Below are 22424 nucleotides of genomic sequence, written 5' to 3' on the forward strand. Positions count from 1 at the left end.
TACATACTAGTATTGTTTAATAATTTGAAAATAGAGTTGTCATTGTTATCAAGCATATAATTTAGTTATGTTTTAAATTTTTAATTTTTTGCTGAACATTTTTCACATTTTTCCGAGACCACTTACAAAATGTATACAAGTTAGTATGAACAAGTTTTGTTAACAAAAAAATGTTGTGCGCGTAGCATTTATGCTGATTAGGTCCTAACCATCTTAAATTTTTCGATATAATTTTGTTCTTTATTTTAGTACCTACAAACTCATGGTGTTGTATTTTATTAAATTCATTTCGAAAAATCCGCATAGATTTTTCGACAACCAAAGTGACATCTTTGCTTGGGCTAACTAAATATGTTATTTCGTGTCCACCGTAATTTTTATTTAATAAAAATATCTGAGAGGATTCGGTTAGACATTCATTTGACTTCAGTAAAGTGACACAATCGGGGCAATTAAAATTTTCTAAAACTTTTCTATATCCGGCATAGTACACGTTTGCACAATCTTCCAAAGAGTCTTTTGGATTAAGGGGTTGTTCTAGTTTTGAAGTTTTAATTTTGACGTTCTTTTCGGAATTTTCATTGTTGTCATCTAGCCTATTAGTGGATATTGTAGTTATGGTTTGTTTAGCCGGATCGGGCAATATAAACTGCTTATCTGTATTTATCTCGCAATTTGAAATGTTCGACGTAATTCATAAGTAAGTCTGTTGTACTTTTAATTCTAAAAAACAGCCGAAAAGATCTAGCTGTGGGATTGAGATTCCAACCACCACGCTGTCGCGCCATAGAAAAAAAGTTTTCTAAAAAATCTTGATTTAATCTATTAGTCAGTAAAAATTGATTATTTTCTTTCTTTTGATCCTCATATAAAGATTTAATTGCACTAATAGATTGAATCATTCCATTAAAACAAGGTGGCCTTTTTCTAACTACTTTGCTAATACCTTTTTTCTCATTAAAAACATCACTTTCTTTTATTAAAAACCTAAAAATATTTTTCCCTTTCTCTAAGGCATTTATCACTGATCCGTTTTATCACTGATCCTTTTGACTCCAAACTACAGGTCTTTTACCCCTTAATTGCATATTAACTAATATTTTATGGTCTGTGCCGTCGGCTTGACCCTGTGAGATTACGCTCTATATTTCACCTATGATTTCATCGTCTCTATCGCACCTTTAACGCTCCTAACCTCTGCGCCGTCCAGCGTCGCCGTGGCTTACCCCCACCACTCGACACTATCAGTCCCCGTGCTCGGTAAACCTCGGCGCGGCGACGTTTGACAGTACGCTGATGTTTTACCTAGAGTAAAGTAATCGTATCGGTTGCACCTGAAAACAACGGCGAGTGCCGTTCGAGATCTTAAGATCGACTGAGTTTGTGTGAATTTGTGTTAGTGAATGAGCTTCACAATGGTAAGTAATTTAAATTTCCTTTAGATGCTTGAGTGCGTTAATATATTTTTGTATGTTCTATGACCTGTTACTCAGTCATAGCTATGAGATATTCCAGAGTAATATTATGCTCTGTACTAACGTATATTTAAATAATCCGTACGGTGCAATCCTACGATTATAATTATAACGCAGGTTTTGTGTCTGCATTTAGTCGCCGTCTTACCGGCCTAAATAGACCTAAACTGTCGCCTCAGAAATGTCAGCTGACGTCTCATAGATCTGAGCCGACAGGTTATATACATGAGCCGACGCCTCGAAAATATAAGCCGGCGTCTCATAAATATGAGCCGACGGGTCAAAAACTTGAGCCGCCGTCTAGTATTGTAGGCCGACGTCTCACAAATTCGAGCCGATTTAGACACAAAATGGTCCAAAGTTAAATTTTGGCTGAAAATATCTAAGCACTTGCTTATATTATGAGACTTAGCTTTGCCTTTTGTTCTAGGTAAGCCCACTCTTGGGTTTGGTGTCCCTGGAATCCTTAATGGATAGAAAGGCTGATTCTCCGGCTGATGACACTATCTTATCAAGAATCAAAAGATTTGTATTCGTATAAGGGGTACCTCTACAAGCATTGACTTAATGATGGCCTCAATAGCTGAGCTTAAACCTGTCCTCTTGAGTAGGGAGGAGGCTTCTAAAGAGCTGGCCGGTAACCTTACAGAGAAGTTCTCAATCTCTAGCCAAACATCTTCTGGCACCAAAAGGTCTAGCAGACTGGACCGTTTAGAAGAGAGCCATTTAGAATTGAAAGGAATGTTGGAATCCTTTATGAAAAAGTTTGATCGCCCAGATACTTCCGAGCCTGAATACTCTTCTGGTGATGAACCTGCTTTTAATGTTGAGGATATAAATACTAATATGTCGTCTCCGGAACCTTCTGAAGTTCCTTGGGCTCCCCCTGAATGCCCGATGGATGAAGAATTTGATTTCTGCCCTGTTACACGTGAGCAAGAGCCAGCAGTTCCTGCACCTAAATCGCATATTGCTGATCAGGGTATCAGCTGTCAAAGATTAGGAGAGTTGTCTTTTAAGCAAATTCGATACGCTGATGTTCAAAAGAAGCTACAGGCTGCTCCTGTCTATAGTGCACTTAAAATAAATCCAGCACTTTCTAAGCATTCCAATTCTAATACACAGTCTCAAGAATCCTTGACGAAGTCGAACTCAATGCTGGGCACCATTCTCCATGGTCTTCTATTACAGCGAGAAGCGTTATCTAATTCAGTTAAGGAACTCTCTGCTAAACATCCTGCGTTAAAACAAGATCTCTCCCAAGTATTTGGAGCTGCATCATCCTTCAAATCAATCTCGGATGACATCTTGCAATATGTTTGCGGGCGCAGAGCAGAGGTAATTGAACAAAGACGTAATTGTTTTCTTCCTAAAGATGATGTGCAAGCCTCTCTCCTCAGCGCTATTCCACCTTCAATTACCCATCTTTTCTGTGAAAAACAACTATCCGAACTTATGAAACAACCCGCTCAAAATTCATTTTTTCGTCCCGCTAGTAGAAGACACTTTAAAAGACCAATGTATCAACCCAATCTTACACACAAAGTTTCGAAAACGTCACATGGCATTAAGAAAAACTACAGACCCAGGCCTTCCACTAAAACGTCAGAGGATTGGAGAGGCCCATCGGGAAGTGGAACGAGTTCGAGAAAATTCCAGCCTACTCGTGGTAGATCAACTAAACATCAGACTAAAAAAGGTCACATAATCCCTGATATGCAGGATTTTCGAGGAGGGAGACTTTTAGCTTTCACAGAAGCTTGGCAGAGGGCAGGTGCGCCACCAGCCGTTTTAAAAATAATAAATGGGTATTCAATCCCCTTTCTCAAAAGACCTCCTCTAGTTCCGTTTTCAGAAAAGGTGTTGGGAAGATTCAACACTCAGGGGATGGATCAAGAAATTGCATCTCTTCTAATGCAAGGCATTCTGGAAATATCATCAGAAAGTATGGGGTTCCTTTCTACAATGTTCCCGGTGCCGAAATCAGATGGATCTATTCGTTCGATAATAAACCTTCGCGGTCTAAACAGCTATTTGTGTCCAAAAAAATTCAGGCTTCTAAACCACCTCAAAGTGCCAGAATTTCTTCAGAAGGGAGATTTCTTAGTAAAGATAGACATCTCCCAAGCTTACTTTCACATACCAATAATCCGTCGACATCGGAGGTTCCTCTCAGTAGTTCACCTGAACCGGGTTTATCAGTTTACATGCCTCCCATTCGGCCTTTCAACTGCTCCGATAACCTTTGCCAGAGTTTCAAACTGGATAGCGTCAATCTTAAGAGAAATGAATATGCGAGTAATTGTCTATCTGAACGATTTCTTAATAGCAGAACAAGACTTCTTAGAGCTTTTGAAGGACGCGCAGAAAGCAGTAGAATTTCTGGAAAGTTTGGGTTGGATGGTAAACAAGGAGAAATCTCTGTTAAAACCTATTCAAAGTCTAGAATATCTAGGAATTATGTGGGACACCGCAAACTATGTATCTTTCCTACCTCCGAGAAAGGTACTTTCAATAAGAAAAGACTTAAATCTCATCCTGACAGGCAAGATCTGGAATTGGGACACAGCAAAAAGATTACTGGGAAAGCTAAATTTCGCCTCCTTCACAATTCCCCTGGGAAGATTGCATTCAAGGTCCCTTCAGAGAGCGGCAAACATTCTGCCAGAAAGTCAAAAACGAAAGAGCTTTCCAATCCCTTCAAAAGCCTTGGAAGACTGCATGTGGTGGCTAGAGATCTACAGGAAACCCGTCCTCTTCTCACTTTCCGAGAAACTGTGAATATCACCGCAGATGCCTCCGATATCGGCTGGGGTGCACATATAAATGGTCGGCTGATCAGCGGCATTTGGGACATAAATCAAAGATTCTGGCATATAAACAAAAAAGAACTATATGCAGTCCTGAGAACATTTCAATTAGAACTTCACATTTTAAAAAACAAAAGGGTATTGGTTCAGTCCGACAACAAGACGGTTGTTGCTTACATAAGGAACCAGGGCGGAACAAGGGCTTCCCTACTTACAGAAATGGTATCTTGTTTGCTGGAAATGTGTCAAGAACATCAGATCGATATAGTACCCCAATTCATTCCCGGGGTCTACAACGACATTGCCGACAGCCTTTCTCGGCAGAAACATCTAGCCGATTGGCACCTATCAGAGAAAGTTACTAGATTAATTTTCGTCAAATGGGGCACTCCGGAAGTGGACCTGTTCGCAACGAGGAAGTCGAGAGTAGTACAGAATTACGTCTCCAGAGATGTGAAGGACAGCATGGCTCTGTTCACGGACGCTTTCAGCAGGGCTTAGAACTTCGGCCTAGCTTGGATCTTTCCACCTCCGGCTCTAATACCAAGAATATTAGCACACCTAAACACGGCCAGGGGAGTATTCATTCTAATTATACCCAAGTGGGAGAAAGTCTATTGGAGAGCCGATGTGAAAGCGAGAGCGTTAGACCCACCGTTTCAATTGAGAAACCTTCAACATCACTTGTTCGACGCAACGACGGGACTACAGTTACCGAATGCAAAGAGTCTACGTTTGGAGGCCTGGCTGGTACGGGGTGCTCCAAGATTACGTCAGATTGGTCAGATGAGGATAGAGGACTTCTAGAGAAAGCGTGGAGAAGATCATCATTTAAAACATATTCAGCTCCCTGGAAGGCTTGGTTGAAAAGATGTCAAACTCTTAATATTAATCCGAATGTGCCAGAGGCATCAATGGTAGCCCGACATCTGTGTTATCTTTTCCGAGTGAAAAATCTTGCACCGAAAACAATTAAAGTTCATAAGGCAGCAATTGCCACTTTGGCGAATCCTCTCTTGAGGGAAAAAATTACAAGTAACCCTTTAGTGAAACAAATGATAAAAGCAATTGAGTTATCGAGACCACCCCCCTCAAAGAAATCCATTTGGGATGTTTCTTTGCTACTAGATTGGATGAAAAGAATAAACATACGGGAGGATAGCATCTTCCAAGTCTCGCGCCATTTGGCCCTGTTGTTACTGTTAGCTTCTGGTAGACGTATTCACGATTTAACTCTATTAAACATCGACCAGGAGAGCATGATTTTGGAAGAAACAGCAGTCACTTTTTGGCCTCAATTTGGTTCCAAAACAGATAAAAGTTCTTTTAGGCAGTCAGGATGGAAAATTTCCAGCATTCCTGAAGTGACATTCGATCTTGTACATTGGACAAAGATTCTCATAAACCTCTCTGCTAACAGAAGAGCAGCCGTGAAAGATCTGAACCACCTTTTTATTACTTCACGCGGGCGAGTTGGCCCTGCTTCTCGGGCTTTTATTGCTGGTTGGATTAAGTCGGCTCTTCTTGAAAGCAATATTAAGTTTTCACCAGGATCCATAAGATCGGCAGTTGCATCTTCAAGAAGAGACTGCAATGTACCAATGGATTCCATTTTAAGAAACGGAAATTGGAGTAATAGGCAAAATGTGTTTAAATTTTACTTTAAGGAGGTACAGAAAGTACCCACAAAAGACCGTGAAAATGTTCTAGTGAATAACAGTTTTACCGCTGTGTGAATCAGCTTTCGTGAACTTTATGTGTGCTTTGTTAGAGTTTAGACATTTATTTGTTATTTACATTTTACATATATGATTTTGTTTGTCGTCATGATGCTATGTAAACAAAATATTCATATGTGTTTGTATTAAATGTATCTTTGAGTTGATGCAGGTCTATTTTTTTTTTACACTCATATGCGTCTTGGGATTAGTAAATTTTTATTTCTTTCAGCATTCACAGTACGCTCCTCTGCGTCGTCAGAAACCAAAAACCTCTCACAGGGTCAAGCCGACGGCACAGACCATGAAATAACAAACGTTTTCCCCCCGTAGGGATAAAAACGATATATTTCATGTCTTGCCTAGGCTTGACCCCATATTTAAGGTCTTGACGACTCTTATAAGTACTGTCAAACGTCGCCGCGCCGAGGTTCACCGAGCACGGGCACTGATAGTGTCGAGTGGTGGGGGTAAGCCACGGCGACGCTGGACGGCGCAGAGGTTAGGAGCGTTAAAGGTGCGATTAGAGATGGGTTTTTTAGTTCATTTACGTGAACTAGTTCACTCGGTCTCGTTCATAATCCAGAATAGTTCATTGAACTAGTTCACTAGTTCACAGTAGTTCACGTTTACTTTTATAGTAGAATAACTAGAATGTACAATTTTAACCTTCTAAAAATTATTCGAATGAGGAAAACATGATAAAATACATAGTTTTCAGACTTTTAGACGTTTAATTCGTCAATTGAAACAAATTTAAACAACTGAATGAAATTTTTATTTAAACAACTTAAAAGGCTTTTTAAATTTTAAGAAAAAAAATTTCTTCAATATTTCTCTGTCAACTTTTCTAACATAGCCCAATCTGTGGCGGAAACTGTATTTAATTCTGCGTTTACAGGTGCTAAAGTGGAAATCAGGGCATTTTTTATAGTAACCACCCTTTCTACCATATCTAGAGTGGAATTCCACCGGGTTACGACGTATTGCGTTAATTTAAGTTCAGGAAGCCCCATTTGCTTCTGAATTTCTTTTAGCTTTGCTAACGCCGAAGAACTTTGTTTAAGAAACGTTACTGTCGCCTTAATTTTATTTAAAGGGTCTGAAATTTCCTTCAAACCATTTTGGACTAGAAGGTTAATTGAATGAGCAAAACAACCTTTGGACTTCCACCCACCATTTCTTACAGCCGCCAGAATATTTGCTGCATTGTCACTAACAACGCAGACAATTTTATTATCTATTTGAAATAGTTCAAATATTGATCTTAATAATTCTTTTAGGTTTTTGGTGGTATCATTATACTGGAAACAATCAACTAAATGTGATTTAAGAGTTAATAAGCCATTTTCTTCTTATAAATAATGTGCTGTCAGTGCAGTAAAATTATCATTATTTATTGAAGTCCAGGAGTCTGTAGTTACACTTACATATTCGACGGAAATAAGTTGTGCTTCAATTTTTTCATAACTTTTTGACATAAGACTCTCGCTTATTGTTTTTCGGCTAGGTACCTTGTATCCAGGAACAGCAAGTTCCATTAATTTGATAAGTTCTGGATCTTCCACTATACTTAAAGGGTAGTATCTTTTGACAATCATCCTTAATAACTGAAAATCCAGTTCTTTGCTTTTAGAAAGAGGCATCGGCTTTGAACTTCGTAAGTATGTTAAAATATCAGATTGCAGTTGACTCACCTTAAATTTTTTACTCTGAGTATTGAGTATTGTTAAATTTTATACTCTAAGAAAGTAAGTTTCTTTATGCTGTGGTCATGATCTACAAATATAATTATCCAATATTAAATTAACGAAATTAAAATTAGTCCGGATTAAAAAGTATAGTTAATTTTTTTTAGAATCGTTTTAAAAACGAATTATTTTGATCCCTCGATATTGATAAAATTTGCTTACAGTAGCAACACTTCGCCTTATTACTATTTTCAGGCATAACGTCAAAATGCGTCCATGCATCACTTCGTTTCTTAGACATTTTTCGATGTTTTATAATGTAAAGTTATTATATACAATTATAAACTTCTCAGTTCACTGTACACCTCCACGGTCTTATATAGGATGTTTATTAAACAAATGTAAAATACAATTTTAATTCAATATTAATCTCGATATTAATACATATTTTACCATAAATTTACCGTAATAAACGTTCATAAGTATTGTCGAAAAAGCAAAAATCATTTTGCTTTTTGTGTGACACTTTCTTACACTTTTTCACTTCAATATAAGTCTTTGGGTATATAATTTAATATTTGTTTTCTTTTTGGTTCACAAAACTGTTTAAATCCTCTCGCGATAGTACCCTCAGTAACCAGTCTGACACTTTTCTTTTAAAACTAATAAAACTTCATTTCACAACATTTAATATCATCAGGGATTTTATTATATAGTCTTGGAGTTAGGTATAGCCAGCTTCTCTGTCCGCACATTTTTTTGCATTTTGGAATAATAACTTTATTTGAAGACCTTAAATTATAGTTTGTTTCGTTAGAAACTAAACTTTCTTGAGGTTTCTTAAACGATCTTAAGAGCATTCTATAACAGAAAAGCTGTCTAATATCCATGACACCACTTATGCCATATAATGTATCCGATGGAAAAAAGCTACTTTTGTTAAATACAATTTTAAGTGCCCATTTTTGAGTTATTTCTAAACCTGTAACATGTGAGTTTAGCACTCCTCCCCAACCAATTATTCCATAGATCAAATGTGACTGCACTAATGAAAAATATAGAGTTTTTAATTGATTCGTTGACAGGAAGTCTTTCAAATAGTTTAATTTTGGCATGACACATCTAATCTTTTGAACAACATGTTTGATGTGATGGTCCCATCGGAGGTTGTTATCTATAATAATTCGCAAATATTTTATAGTCTTTGTCGCAGGTATTGCTTGATTATCCACTATTATGCCTTGACAGTTTATTGTTTTATCATTGGGAGAGAATAATATGCATTTGGTTTTTTCAAGATTTATAGTTAATAAGTTAAAATCAAACCATTTTTTAACTAGCGAAAAATCCCTTTCTGCTTGAATTTTTAATTCCTCCCATGTTTCTCCCTTAAACAAAATAGCAGTATCATCAGCAAATGATATAGTTTTACCATTAATGTTCAGTTTAAGTAAGCCATTTATATACAAAACAAACAGTAGTGTACAAGGAGTGCGAAACTGTATCGAACGCCTTGGCCAGATCAACAAAGATACACAATGTCGGGCTGCTTTCATCAAGATTTTTATATATTTGTGATGTGAGCCCAGCAATTGCATCTTCCGTCGATCTACCCTCCATGAACCCATACTGATTCTCGGATATCAATTTGTATTTTTTTAAGAATTTCATGATTCTACTTTTTAGCACTTTTTCAAAAATTTTTGCTATGTTTGTTATCAGCGAAATTGGTCTGTAGTTTATAATATCCAGTCTACTTCCAGATTTAAGCAAAGGAGAAATAATACCTATTTTTAATGGTTTTAGAAAATATCCCTTTTTTATACATTTATTTATTAAAAATGCTAATGGGTATGAGATTTGACTGTCTATTAATTTTAAGATTTCAGTACGTATACCATCAAAACTGGGGGATTTTTTTGTCTTTAATTTTTTTATAATCTTTAATATTTCTTGTTCAGTAACAAAATTAAGAAACATATTGTTTGCTATTTCAGGTTCGTTAACAATAAAATTTTTAGGTTTTTTAATTTTTTTGGCATAGTTTTCCCCTACTGAGCAATAGTGTTTATTAAATACGTCGGCTATTTTTTTTTATCAGATATAATTTTATTTTTTCAATTTCCTGATTTTTTTGGTTTTTGTTACAAATTTTATTGACTGAGGCATTTGGTGTTTTGTTGGTTACTTAGTAATTTTTCAAAATATTGTTTTTTTGAGGCGGCGATGGATTTTACAAGACTTCTTTTACACATGTTGTAATTTTGTTTTAGAGTTAAATTGTTAGGAGATTTTTTTAATTCTTGATGTAGTGCATTTTTACTATTAATAGCATTTAGTAGGCTTGGACTAATCCAACCCTTCCTTGGAATTTTTTTTTTGTTTATTTTAACGTTTTTTGTATTTTTTTGCATGATTTTTGTTATGTTATTTATAAAAATGTTCGTCATTTCATCTAAGTCCTTACAAGAGTAAAAATAATTCCAGTCTATTAAAAAGGAGTCTTGTATCAATTTTCCATAATTAATGTATTCTTTAATGATTTTATTTGGACAATTTCTACATAAATTGTTCTGATCTCCTATTTCAATGATAGTTGGATAATGATCCACTATCTTGTAATTTAACAAATAAGCTTTAATATTTTCAGAATTTCCGGATTTAACAAAGTGGTGGTCTAGACAGGATTTCTGTAAATTTCTCTCCCAAGTGCAAACATTATTTACGTACGAAACATAGGAGTTTGCATTAAGAAGGTTAAGATATTCTTGAACATGATTTAAATCTTGTTTTTCCTTTAGGATATTAATATTAATATCCCCACAAATAACGTGAACATCCAACCTAGGCAACTCAGATAAATAATGAAGCAAGTCTGCATTAAAAACGTCAGTATCTGTGGACGGTGGTCTGTATATAGCAGTAATTTTAAAAGATTCATTTTTTTGTTGAGTTAGATCAATATCAATAAAATTTATATTTGACAATTTTTTTATTACATATTTATAACTGAACTTTTGACTAATGTAGACAAGAACACCGTCATTTTTATTAATATTGCCATGATTTTAAAGCAAATCATATCTGTGTTCAATATCTGAAAAGTTTATGTCAATACTATGATATCAAAATTTACCTCAATCTGTGACAATAAGAGCAATAAATTATCAAGATTTTTAACAGCACTACATATATTTAGTTGAAATATTTTTATGGAGTTAATACTGTTTAAATCACTGCAGAATATGGTTTTATACTCGTTAGATTCAAAGTTTAATATATATGGATCCATTTTCCTTTTGTAATTAATTTAAACTAAAAACTATATTTAATATTTACTAAATTACCTAGTAAAATTATACACTTTTTTTTTTTTTTTTTTTTTTTTTTCGTTATTGTGCGCTTACCCGATTAGTTTTTAGACCTTGTTTTAATTCTATTTGCATTGTCTATTGCATTTCTATTGCAACGACGAAGTTTTGGTTTTAGTTAAAGGCTTTTTACTTGATATGTTCTTCGGTGTTTCTTGGTTGCTACTAGAATTATTTGTAGATTCTTTGTGATTTGTGATTATTTTGTTTCCTTCATTTTTCCTGACTCGATTCTCCTGTTGCTGCTGGTGGATCTGTATATCTTCCTCCGCCTTGTCTTTATTATTGTGTTGTACTGTGTCTTCAAATGCTTCATCCAAATCTCTACTTACTGTTGGGGTAGCTGGAGCACTATTAGGACGTCGATCTAAAACGACATATTCGCCTTCATCCAGTTGTTTTGCAGTATATCCTACGTATTTAATGTAAAGTTTAAATCTTCTTATGTAACTGCTTTCATCTGGTTGTTGATTCCTTATAATTTTTAAATAGTTTCTTAATTTTCTCAAGTCCTCCTGTTGATTTTTGGTCAGATCTTCCGAAATCCCAATTTTTGTTCCTTTTAGTTTTTTGAGATTAACCAGTACATGCTTTTTTCTTAAAAAACTTACAAACTCGATTTTGATAGGACTATTTTCGGATTTTCCTAACAAATATACATCGCTTATATCTCGTTTGGATATGTCTGTTCCTAGTACCTGATTCAGATCTTGACAAAGTTTAGAGACATTGTAAACTACTTCCTTATTAATGCCAAAAACAATAATATTTTTCTTTTTGCTTTTTATTTCATAGTTTTCAATTTCTTCTTTAAGAGAAGTATTTTCCACCTCAAGTTTTTTTATTTTTGTCTCTAACTCCTCCAATATACGAGATTCACTGTCCCTTATAGATTTTTTTAGTTCTGCTCTAGTGTTCTGTAGCTCAAGTAATAATTTGTTGACCGCTACTTCATCCATTCTCATGTACGGGCCGCTTTAACGATTCAGTACCGTCTTATCAGTGCAAGACAGTATCTAGTACCCGTGACCTTGCTGTTTTTACGAGGTAAATCCACGAATACGAACAACTGCACGAGGTATATACAGGCATTTATAATTGCAATTTGTTGCTTGCTTTGTTTCCAAATTCAAAATATGAACGAACAATTTAATTCAGTAGCACTAATTTATATATTTGTAACTAAATTTAAACATTTATTTTACTTTTAGAATTAATAAATACAGTTTTACTTCGGAACGAACTTAACAAAAGAAAAAAAAGTCAAATATACTCTCACTAGTCACTGATAATAATTAAACATTAAACTGGAATCTATAAACTGGACAAAATTGAAAACATAACCTTTAAACATCGGGGAACCACCAAAACAAACCTAGCCAATAGCTGAAATGAACCGAATACGAAAGATAGGCTCAAATGTAAAATGAGTCATTTGATTTTACGTTCAGTCGGTCTTGGTTCTGCTCCTAGATCCTTGTCACATCGATCGCGATCGCGATCGCCTATCTAGTTCGCAGTGAACGAGCCTTTAAGGTTGTTGCGAACTAGTTCATCTCGTTCACTACGGAGAGTAGTTCATTCGAACTAGTTCGTTCGTGAACTACACATCTCTAGGTGCGATAGATACGATGAAATCATAGGTGAAATATAGAGCGTAATCTCACAGGGTCAAGCCTAGGCAAGACATGAAATATATCGTTTTTATCCCTACGGGGGAAAAACGTTTGTTATTTTTGCTACCGGGGACATAAAAGACAAAAATGGTAAAGGTGCAAAGGTAGCTAGTTTATATTTTCGAATTTTTTTGTGCAATCTAGATATTTTTTTTTTTTTTAAGTTTTATTTTTATTTGTTAAAAATTTTACTTTTTTTTTAGTTTTAATTTTCTTGGTATCGTAATAGTATCCGGTAGTTCTACTAAGTTCTTAATAAATTTATCGGATGTATTTTCATGTTCAAATTTGAGGCGTTTCCTAGAAGAGATAAGTGGGCTAGTCTTAAAAGCTGAATTGTTTTCACCTGCAGTATATTTTCTTTTTGGAGTCTGCACCTTTAAAGTTTTCTCGCTATCTGAAGCAAAAGGGCTGCTAAAGAAAGCAGTATAGTTTTGAGGAACTGCATTACATTTAAGATATTTTTGGTTTTCTGTCCGGAAGTCCTCATTGTTGAAATGGTTTCTACAAATGTATTTTTCACGTAAGCTTTCAACTGGAACTCCAGCCAACTTAGCGGTTCCTAAAATATTTAAAAAAATCTAAATAGTTAATAAAGCATAGACGGGCAAATAAAACAATAGTGAAAACTATTTAAATACGTTTTTACAATGAGTTTAGTTGTGATAGAAATTAAGAAACAATCTAAATAATTCTAAATTTTTAGCCTTGATTTGGGCTTCTGCTTTTTTACAAAATATAAAGGGTAAACTGCAAATTGATTGCAGTATTGGTCATAAATATAGCAACAAATAGGTACATTTTTCCTTTAAAGTTTTTGATTTTTTAAAAAAGGGCACGCGCACATTGAAAGATATTTTACAAAAGTTTTATTTAAGGATATTTTTTGATATTTTAGAATAGAAATAAACAATTGTTTTTAGGAATTAGAAAAGATATTTGTTTAAATATTAATAGCACAAGAAGCGAACTTGTACTTTTACTTACCCGAATTTAATATCCATTGATTGCAAATGTCCTTAAGTTTCACTGGAAACCTAAACATCCTAACGGTAGAATTTCTGCGTGAATTACCACAATTAAAATATTCACATTTATTTCCACATGGACGTTTTTTAGCACTTATTTTATCCATTTTTAATTTAAGACTTTAAAGTGTAGCCGAACAAGACACAACTGCGAAAATATTTTTTTATAATAACACACTAAGGAAAAAATAGACCATTCAGGTTGCGTAGACCAATTGGGTTTTTGGGTATTTAGAATGCTCTCATTCGTCGAGAGCAGGTCATGTGAGCGTGGGAAAAACCCAATATCTAATTTCGGGTTTTGGGTATTTCCCTGATCATGCTTATTGTATAATTAACATTTACAATTTCTACATTGATATACATTTTATGAAACAAAAATTAAATTAAGGATGTTTTAAATTTATCCTGTTATTATAACTATAGGACTTATTATCGTACTGCTTTTAATTGAAATATAAATTCAATTGACATACATATACATTAAGTATGTATCTATAGTTCCCTCTATAATATCAATAATCTATTTTGCGGTTTCTTTCATCAAGTATCAATGTAAACTTCGTTAAATGTAAAAAAACCTCTTGGTCAATACCCCAAATGTTAAATTTACACACTTAATGTATAAATTTAACTAAATACCCAAGATCCAAATCCTTTATTATCCGCCGTAACGTAAAGGCACGCAACGAACCGGGATGCTCGATTTGGCAACATAGACTAATAATTTTGGCTTGGGATGCTAGAGCTCACTCAGGCCAGCATCCTTTTAGGGTCCGCAAATTTAATATTGGAGTATTTATCTGGTGCGGAGCTATTTACATCTGTGGCGTTTACTTACAAATATTTTATTATTCGAGCTGGAGTTCCTACAAGATATATTATGTCCATTATGCAATCAGCAATTTCATCCGTTTTGAGACTCTTCAAGGCGTACAAGAAGCAGTATTTAGAAAAACTGTCCACAGCTACGAAAATATGAGCAAAATCGTCTTCAGTCTTAGGTAAAGGTCCAAAACAATCAATGTGAAGAGTGTTGAATGGAATGTCAACTTTGCTTATTGATTGAATTTCATAGCTGGATGGTTTAGGGATGCGTTTTCGGGTGAGGCAGGTTAAGCACGCGTCAATATAATTTTTAATGAATGCCCTCATTCTTGGGAACCAAAAGTGAGAGTTTATACTTAATAATGTCTTATCTAAACCAACATGAGCTTGACCCTCATGATATTCCTTTAATAATGCATAACGTGCATTTTTAGGCACAAAGTATTGTGTTACTCTTTCCGAATTTATCTCACTTAAATGGCACAGAGTACTACCAATCATACAAAACTGATTTTTATCAAGTTCGCCATTGTTTATTTTTTCTTTAAGTTCCTGAGTTTGGCTGTCTATACTTTGTTGTACAAACAACCAACCGTCAGGCATTAGGCTAAACTCTGCTTCGCTTGCACCATCAACAATCTCAGAAATCCGATTAATGCATACTGATTTTGGCGGATTGCGACTTAAATAATCCACATACGACATCTGATTACCCGCCCTATGCTCAATAATAAAATTGAAGTCCTGTAGGTAAATCCACCAACGACTTACTCGCGGAACTAAATCACGCTTATACTGAGAGCTTTTTAATGAGTTGCAATCTGTGACCAATTTGAATGGAATACCTACAAAATATGTCTAAACTGTTTCAGTGCGTAAACCACGGCCAACGTTTCCAACTCGTATGAGTGGTAACGTGACTCGGCATCAGATGTGGCTTTACTGAAATATGCAACAACACGCTTAATCCCATCATGGATTTGTAAGATAATGGCTCCAAAACCATGACTACTGGCATCCGTATGCAGCTCTATAGGAAGATTGGGATCAAATCTGGCTAAAACCGGTTCATTTGACAAAATATTAATGACATATTCAAAAGCCCTAGATTGTTTATCACCCCAGCACCAAGGTTCATCTTTCTTTAGTAAATGTGATATTGGTCTGGTTTTAACTGAAAATTCGGGGACAAACTTGCGGAAATATCCCGCAAGACCTAAAAACTGACGCACTTCTTTAACATTTGTCGGGGGTGACAGAGACTTTAGAGCCAATGTTTTTGAAGGGCTGGGTTTCACATCACCTTTGCAAATTAATCTACCTAAATACTCAATTTCTTCTTTTAAGAAACTACATTTATTCATATTTATGGAAAATCCGTGAGATCTTAAAGTCACAAAAACTTTTCGTAGATTTGTTAAGCCTTCTTCAAGGGTAGTAGGCGGAATCAGAATATCGTCTAAATACACCAAAACTAAACCTTTTGTAATTTCATCCTGTAAAGCCAGATTTATCGCCCTTTGAAAAATGGAGGGGGCATTCGCGAGGCCAAATGGCATACGCAAATACTCGTACTGGCCGTCGGGTGTAATAAATGCTAACTTTTCTACTGATTCAGGATGAACTTTAATTTGATGGAAGCCAGCGGCCATATCTAAAGTAGTAAAATACCTGCAGCCACTTAAACGATCAATTTGATCGTCGATGCGGGGAAGGGGAAATCGATCTTTTACAGTTATGCGATTTAAAGCCCTAAAATCACAAACTAGGCGCGGCTCACCATTTTTTTTCTTCACCAAAAGTACGGGACTGGCATATGGTGAGTGAGATGGTTGAATTATGGAATTATTTAAAAGATCTTGAACTATATTTTGCACTGTCTCTCTTTCAGTGACTGATAGACGGTGTTACAGTTTATTTTCGTCAGACACATAAATAATAAGAAAATAAAATGAATCTAAAATGTTAGCGAAAGCATAGCTCGATTATAAAACTTTAAGAGGCAATTTCTAAGTTATTCTGGTGCTAAAATTAATAAAATAAACAGTTATCATTTCAGTATTAATTCTATTTTTGATACCAATAATTTTCAACCCTTATGATGAAACTCAAATTATTAATCAAAACTTTAATTTTTTTTTAATTGTTTTGATTTAACTAGTGTCAGAAGTCATATCCTAGCCAATAAGATCCCAGCTCATTCTCCCATATCCCTACTAAAACCATTTCTGGCGCGAAAATCTTTGACCTCTAGGAGTCTTGAAGAACAAGCCTTTGAAGAAGGTTGTTTCTTGGTATTTTTGCCGATTTTACTCCAATGAAAAGTTGAAAACTCACCTTTTGGGTATTTTAGTTTGTGGATACTAAATGCCATACTGCAATAGTGCAGGATTATAAGTGGTGTAGTTAAATCCCAACTTTTTCAAGGTTCTTTGTTTAAGTGTCCAGTTTTGTGTTCCCGAGAAAAGGCCAATTCCATTGGTAAGTCCTAATATTTTCATTTGGCATCTTGGTTCATGATAATCTACATATTACACATGTAATTTTATATAAGTAGACTCACGCATACCGTTAAGTTTAACCATCAATGCTTATATCTACTTACTCTATTGGCGATTCCTCAATCTGGGTATTCTTCCACTTTCAGGCCTTTTTTTTATCCCCCAGTATGGTCTTTATCCACTATTATAAGAGGTAGAAATCTCCACTCATCTACTCCAATAACGTCCACAACATCTACATTGACATTCACTGTTAAACCGATCCACCCAGGTCCCCCATCGCAATCATGCAGCCCTTTTGGAGCCAGGTTTGATCAATGTTTGTGACGTTTAGTGAACCATGCAGTCAGTAAAACAACCTAACCAGTAAACCAAAGTCCTGTCAACATTCATTAACTTTACTGTAGTATATTAGATTAAATACTAACCTCAAAATTACATTGTTACCACTCTCCTCATTAGATTTTACTACCATACCATTGTTTTGAATAGTTTCATAATAACTAGGTGCATGTTAGTTATTTTATTGAAATAGACCGTATAGATCTTGTAAACTGGATAAATAGGCCTATTTCGAAAGTACTCATGCGAACTTTTAGCCCCAAACAACATAATATAAGATTTTAGTCTTGATATAAATACTATATTTAGGAAGGGCAACATAACTTGTTCTTAGAATAATAAGTTTGATTATTAATTTTTCTTTTAATATAGATTCACTTAAAACTGTCTGTTCTTCCTTGTGAGATTTTCTTTCAGGTTTATAGGTATAGTGCTTTTAGTAATTTCCTGTTTTCTTGGTCATCGGGATTTTCTTATCCATCTGGGATAAAACAGGTGGCGCTTATATTTTATATGAACTCTTGTTGAATCCACGCCACTCTACCAAAGTGGTTAGTGCTAGTCGGCTTCCCTTTGAGAAGATTCCCTGAGCTGTCTCTATAGTCTATAGTAAGTCTCCCTCCTTCCATTGGTTCCCTTGTACCCATTTTCTAACCCTCACTTCCCATACCTTTACTCTCCTTTTTCCTCCCTGTTATTACCCATCCCTCCATTCAACTTTAATTCTTTTAATCCAATAATTCTACAATCTAATAATCCTAATTTTTTTTAATCCAAGTATAATTAAAGCGATATTAAAATAATCAATTTTTATGGATTAATTATTTTGATTAATTCTTTAATTATTTATTTTTTTATCTTTTTTTTATTTAACAACGGTAAGGTCGATATTTAATTTCCTTATCTGATGTAAGGCGTATTTTGAATTCCCCAGTGGTGATTAATGAAGGGACCTTATTTCCACTAGTAAAAATATCTTGAAATTCATTAAACAAAAAATCAAGTTGATTTTGAACTAAATCCAAACCCAATTCAGGGGTCTGAAAATGTAAAGACGGTACACACTGATTGTACGTAAATATTATTCCTGGAATGCTCAAAAAATCTAACCCTATTATAATATCACAACATATTACGTCATTCGGAACAACAAATATTTTTAGCACAAAAACTTCTTTATTTAAAAATATTTTAGTTTCGATAGCATATTTGGAATAAAAGGAATTATCATTTCCTACTCCCTTGATTAATTTTTGTTTCAAAATATGCAACGAAGATATTTCCTTAGCTTTATCTTCGCGAATAAGCGAAACCTGAGCGCCTGTGTCTAATAATACTTCATAAAAAGTCTCGCCCATATTAAGAGAGTATAAACAAAACTTATCAATATTTTTATTTTGTGTAGGTGATGACTCACAAACATTAATGTGTTTGGATTCGTCACTTTTTTTATCCTGGCGCAATCTTTTAAAACAATTTTTAAAAGAATGTCCAGTTTTCTTGCAAAAACTACAACTATTTATTGGATCATTAAAGGATTTCGAAGTACTGGGAGTTGGAGTGATATCCCGTTCACGTTTTACACCTCGCTCTGGACAAGATATTTTTCGGTGCCCTAGTTTTCCACATTTAAAGCATTTGATATTATTTATATTACCAGATGAGACATTATTGTTATTATGAGCAATATTAACACCTTTGTTTTGGTTATCACGTCGATTATTTGGTTTAGACTGAATACGTGATAAATGAGCAATCAAAGAAGTCGTATTTTCATGACCTGACTGTGTTAACTGTGCCTGCAAAACAGAATCTTTTACCCCAAAACAAATTAAACTGATCAGCAGTTCTTGAGAAAAAGTTATACGCAAAAAAATTATTTTCTGTAGTTTCATGCGACCATAAAAGCCATAAGATGGACATCCATCAGAAGTTAACATTATTGCGTCATGTGCTAATTTTCCAAAATTAGTACAACCCGCAAAACTTTCACATAAATCTCGCTTTAGGTTAACCCAAGAACGGCGATCTATAGGAGCCCAATTAGAAAACCACTCACCTGCCTCCCCTTCAAAACAGTTTGCAATTCTGCCCATCAGAATACCATCGTTCCAACCTAAATCAGTAACCAACTCAGAAATATTATCAATCCATCCTTGCGGTTCGTCTCTTCCAGGCACAAAAGTAGGTAACTTTATAGAGTCACTAGCATAAGACACAGAGGGCACATTACCAGGAACGCTATTATTTGCTCGCGAATCCACTCGGTCCAATAGGCCACGTAATAAAGTCTCTAAAGTGGACGCAACCGAATTTTCTTCCCCCATTTTAGTACACACTATAATTTTAACGTTTGGGACGCCACACAAAAATTAAATAACACATAAATAAATTATGTTAGGGATAACTGCACAATGCACAATATAAACAGCAAAACGGCACATATATTTGGGATTCTTGGGATTCTTGTTTGGGAGCAGACGCACAACAAACGTTTCAAACAAGGCACGTAGTCATTCTACTGATCGCTGGTAAATATTTTTGTTATTTTTACCAACGCATCGCATTACTTAGAATCACTACCTGGACGACTTGCATTTTTTAGACAGTGGTATTGCATCGCGTTGCCCGTATTATTATTAATATAATAATAAGCTTGTATATTTATCTAGGCCCTATTTATCTAACACACGGGTTTTGAAGGTCCATAGACTCCAATGACTTATTATTTTAAATCTGTATAAATTTAGTTAAGTGGTATAGGTAAGGAACAATTGATGCAATCGATAATAAATCCAAGTTTTTGTTTCTTCAACTCGACTTTTGCAAATAATATTAGCTACAGCTTTACTATTAGTTACGAATACAATTTGAACAAATTGGACCAAATCCCAAATTCCGCTGTACAGTGCATCGCAAAAGTTCATTTAAAAATTCAGGGATGTGTTCGAAAAAAAACGCTTGGACCCGTCGATTTTTATTTCAAGTTTCAAATTTTTGTACGTGAAGTTTGTATATACAGGGTTGCTCAAAAATAAATTACGACCATCAACTTAATTTTTTCAAATAAAAGCACCTTTTTTTATTTCATTTTTGAATTTCGCGTGGAATTCTACGTATGTTTCATGCATCATTTCCTATACCTTAAGTCAACAGTTATCAAAAAAAGAGACCAAACAAACGAAATTCGGGAACACACTTTTATTGTCAACGTCAAAAACACTAACCTAACTCGCCTTGACTGTCGTTTAATTGTTTCTAAGGTAAATTATTATTAAACCCCGAATTAATAAACCCAATGGAACAGTTTCGAAATATTTAGTATTATCCTCATTGTTTTTGCCCAAAGAGACCAATAATTTAAGGAGAATACTGACAGTCAAAGCAAAGCAAGTATACAAATTCTAGAAAATTAGAACTACAGGGATTTACAATAATATAACCTAAATAACCTAAATTCGGGCCAAAATGGGGCTCTCGAACAAGATGAATTACTTAAAAACTAAACACTATAGATAAAAATAATAAACCAAACGTAAGTAGAAGCCTAAAGAAACCCCACGAAACAACTTTAACTACAGAATACTAATAAAAATAGTACAAAAACTAGGAAAATAATTAACGTATTTACATTTTCATAATACTGCTCCCCTCTCAAGTTTGATCGTCCCGATCAAACATGGGACCACCTGACTCATGATAGGGCGCTAACCGGACGATGTTTATAATTTTCATCTTCGTTGTCGGATGTCGCTGGATACGGTACACCACGTCGTTGATTCTGGTGACCACATTGAATGGACCTTCCCAATCCTTCTGGAGCTTCGGTGACTTGCCCTTCGTTCTCCGTGGATTGTATAACCAGACTTTATCCCCAGGATTAAAACCGGTAGAATCTTCTGTAATAGGTACAAAGGCCCAGAAAGCTTCTTAACTGGTGTTTGTCAGTGGGTCGTGGCCAATTTTCGATGGCCTTTACTTTATCTGGATCAGTCTTGACACCTTTTTCTGATATTACATGACCAAGTTATCGAACTTCTTTTTGAAATAAGCAACATTTTTTAGGACTTAGCTTCAGGTTGGCCTCTCGCAGTTTAACAAATACCTTTTGAATATTCTTTAAATGATCTTCAAATGTTTTTCCCAGTATGATGACGTCATCCAGATAAACTAAACATGATTCCCAAGTTATTCCACGTAAAACTGTTTCCGTAAGTCTCTCAAAGGTAGCTGAAGCATTGCAGAGTCCAAAGGGCATTACTGTAAACTGCTAAAGTCCTGTTCCAGTCGAGAATGCGGTCTTTTCCTTATCTTCTGGGTGCATCTTGACCTGCCAGTATCCACTCTTTAGATCGAGTGTTGAGAACCATTGTGAACCTGATAGCGTGTCCAGGGTGTCGTCAATTCTTGGTAGGGGATAACTGTCTTTCTTGGTAATGTCATTCAGTCGCCGATAGTCTACACAAAATCTAGTGGATCCATCCTTTTTTTTCACTAGCACAACTGGAGATGTCCAAGGAATCTGAGAAGGTTCTATCACTCCTTGTGTCCTCATTTCTTGAAGCATTGAGGAAACTTCTCCTTGTTTAGCTATCGGAATTCTTCGAGGTGCTTGTTTAGTCGAAGCATTGGCTCCAGTGTTAATTCGATGCTGCACCAAATCAGTTCTTCCCAGGTTATTATCGTGCAAGGAAAACACATCTTGATTTTCTTCAAGAAGACGTCGCAATTTACTACCCTGGTCCATGGTTAAATTGGCAGAAGATTCTTCAAATAGGTTTTGTAAACATACAGGAAAAGGTCTGTTTGAATAACGACTTCTATCAGCATTTTTCATGACTGCCACTACTTTAGAGCATACGCCAATGTTCTCTCCTTGTTTCAGGTGTTGATCATATCCTTTTAAATTTACCATTCGAACCAAAACAGTAGATTTCTTCTGCGTGAATAACGTCTTGGCTGGAAAAATTCCTTGACCATATAG

At 35.1% G+C, this 22424-nt stretch overlaps 2 protein-coding genes across 3 annotated transcripts in view; both read left to right on the forward strand.

Annotated features, from left to right (window-relative positions):
• Positions 1-22424, forward strand: part of LOC126747382 (transient receptor potential cation channel subfamily A member 1) — a 592560-nt gene that overhangs the window by 85965 nt on the left and 484171 nt on the right. The gene's annotated exons all lie outside the window — the stretch shown is intronic.
• Positions 1301-6372, forward strand: LOC126747391 (uncharacterized). Its single transcript, XM_050455976.1, has 2 exons — positions 1301-1418; positions 1906-6372. The coding sequence occupies exon 2, from the start codon at positions 3683-3685 to the stop codon at positions 4784-4786; it is 1104 nt and encodes a 367-aa protein (XP_050311933.1). The 5' UTR covers positions 1301-1418; positions 1906-3682; the 3' UTR covers positions 4787-6372.

The sequence above is a fragment of the Anthonomus grandis genome, chromosome 19 (assembly GCF_022605725.1).
Source record: "Anthonomus grandis grandis chromosome 19, icAntGran1.3, whole genome shotgun sequence".
In the NCBI taxonomy this organism is placed as follows: Eukaryota; Metazoa; Arthropoda; class Insecta; order Coleoptera; family Curculionidae; genus Anthonomus; species Anthonomus grandis.

Coding starts and splice junctions, on each gene's coding strand:
- LOC126747391 (XM_050455976.1), top strand. CDS start 3,683: ATGCCTCCCATTCGGCCTTTCAACTGCTCCGATAACCTTTGCCAGAGT.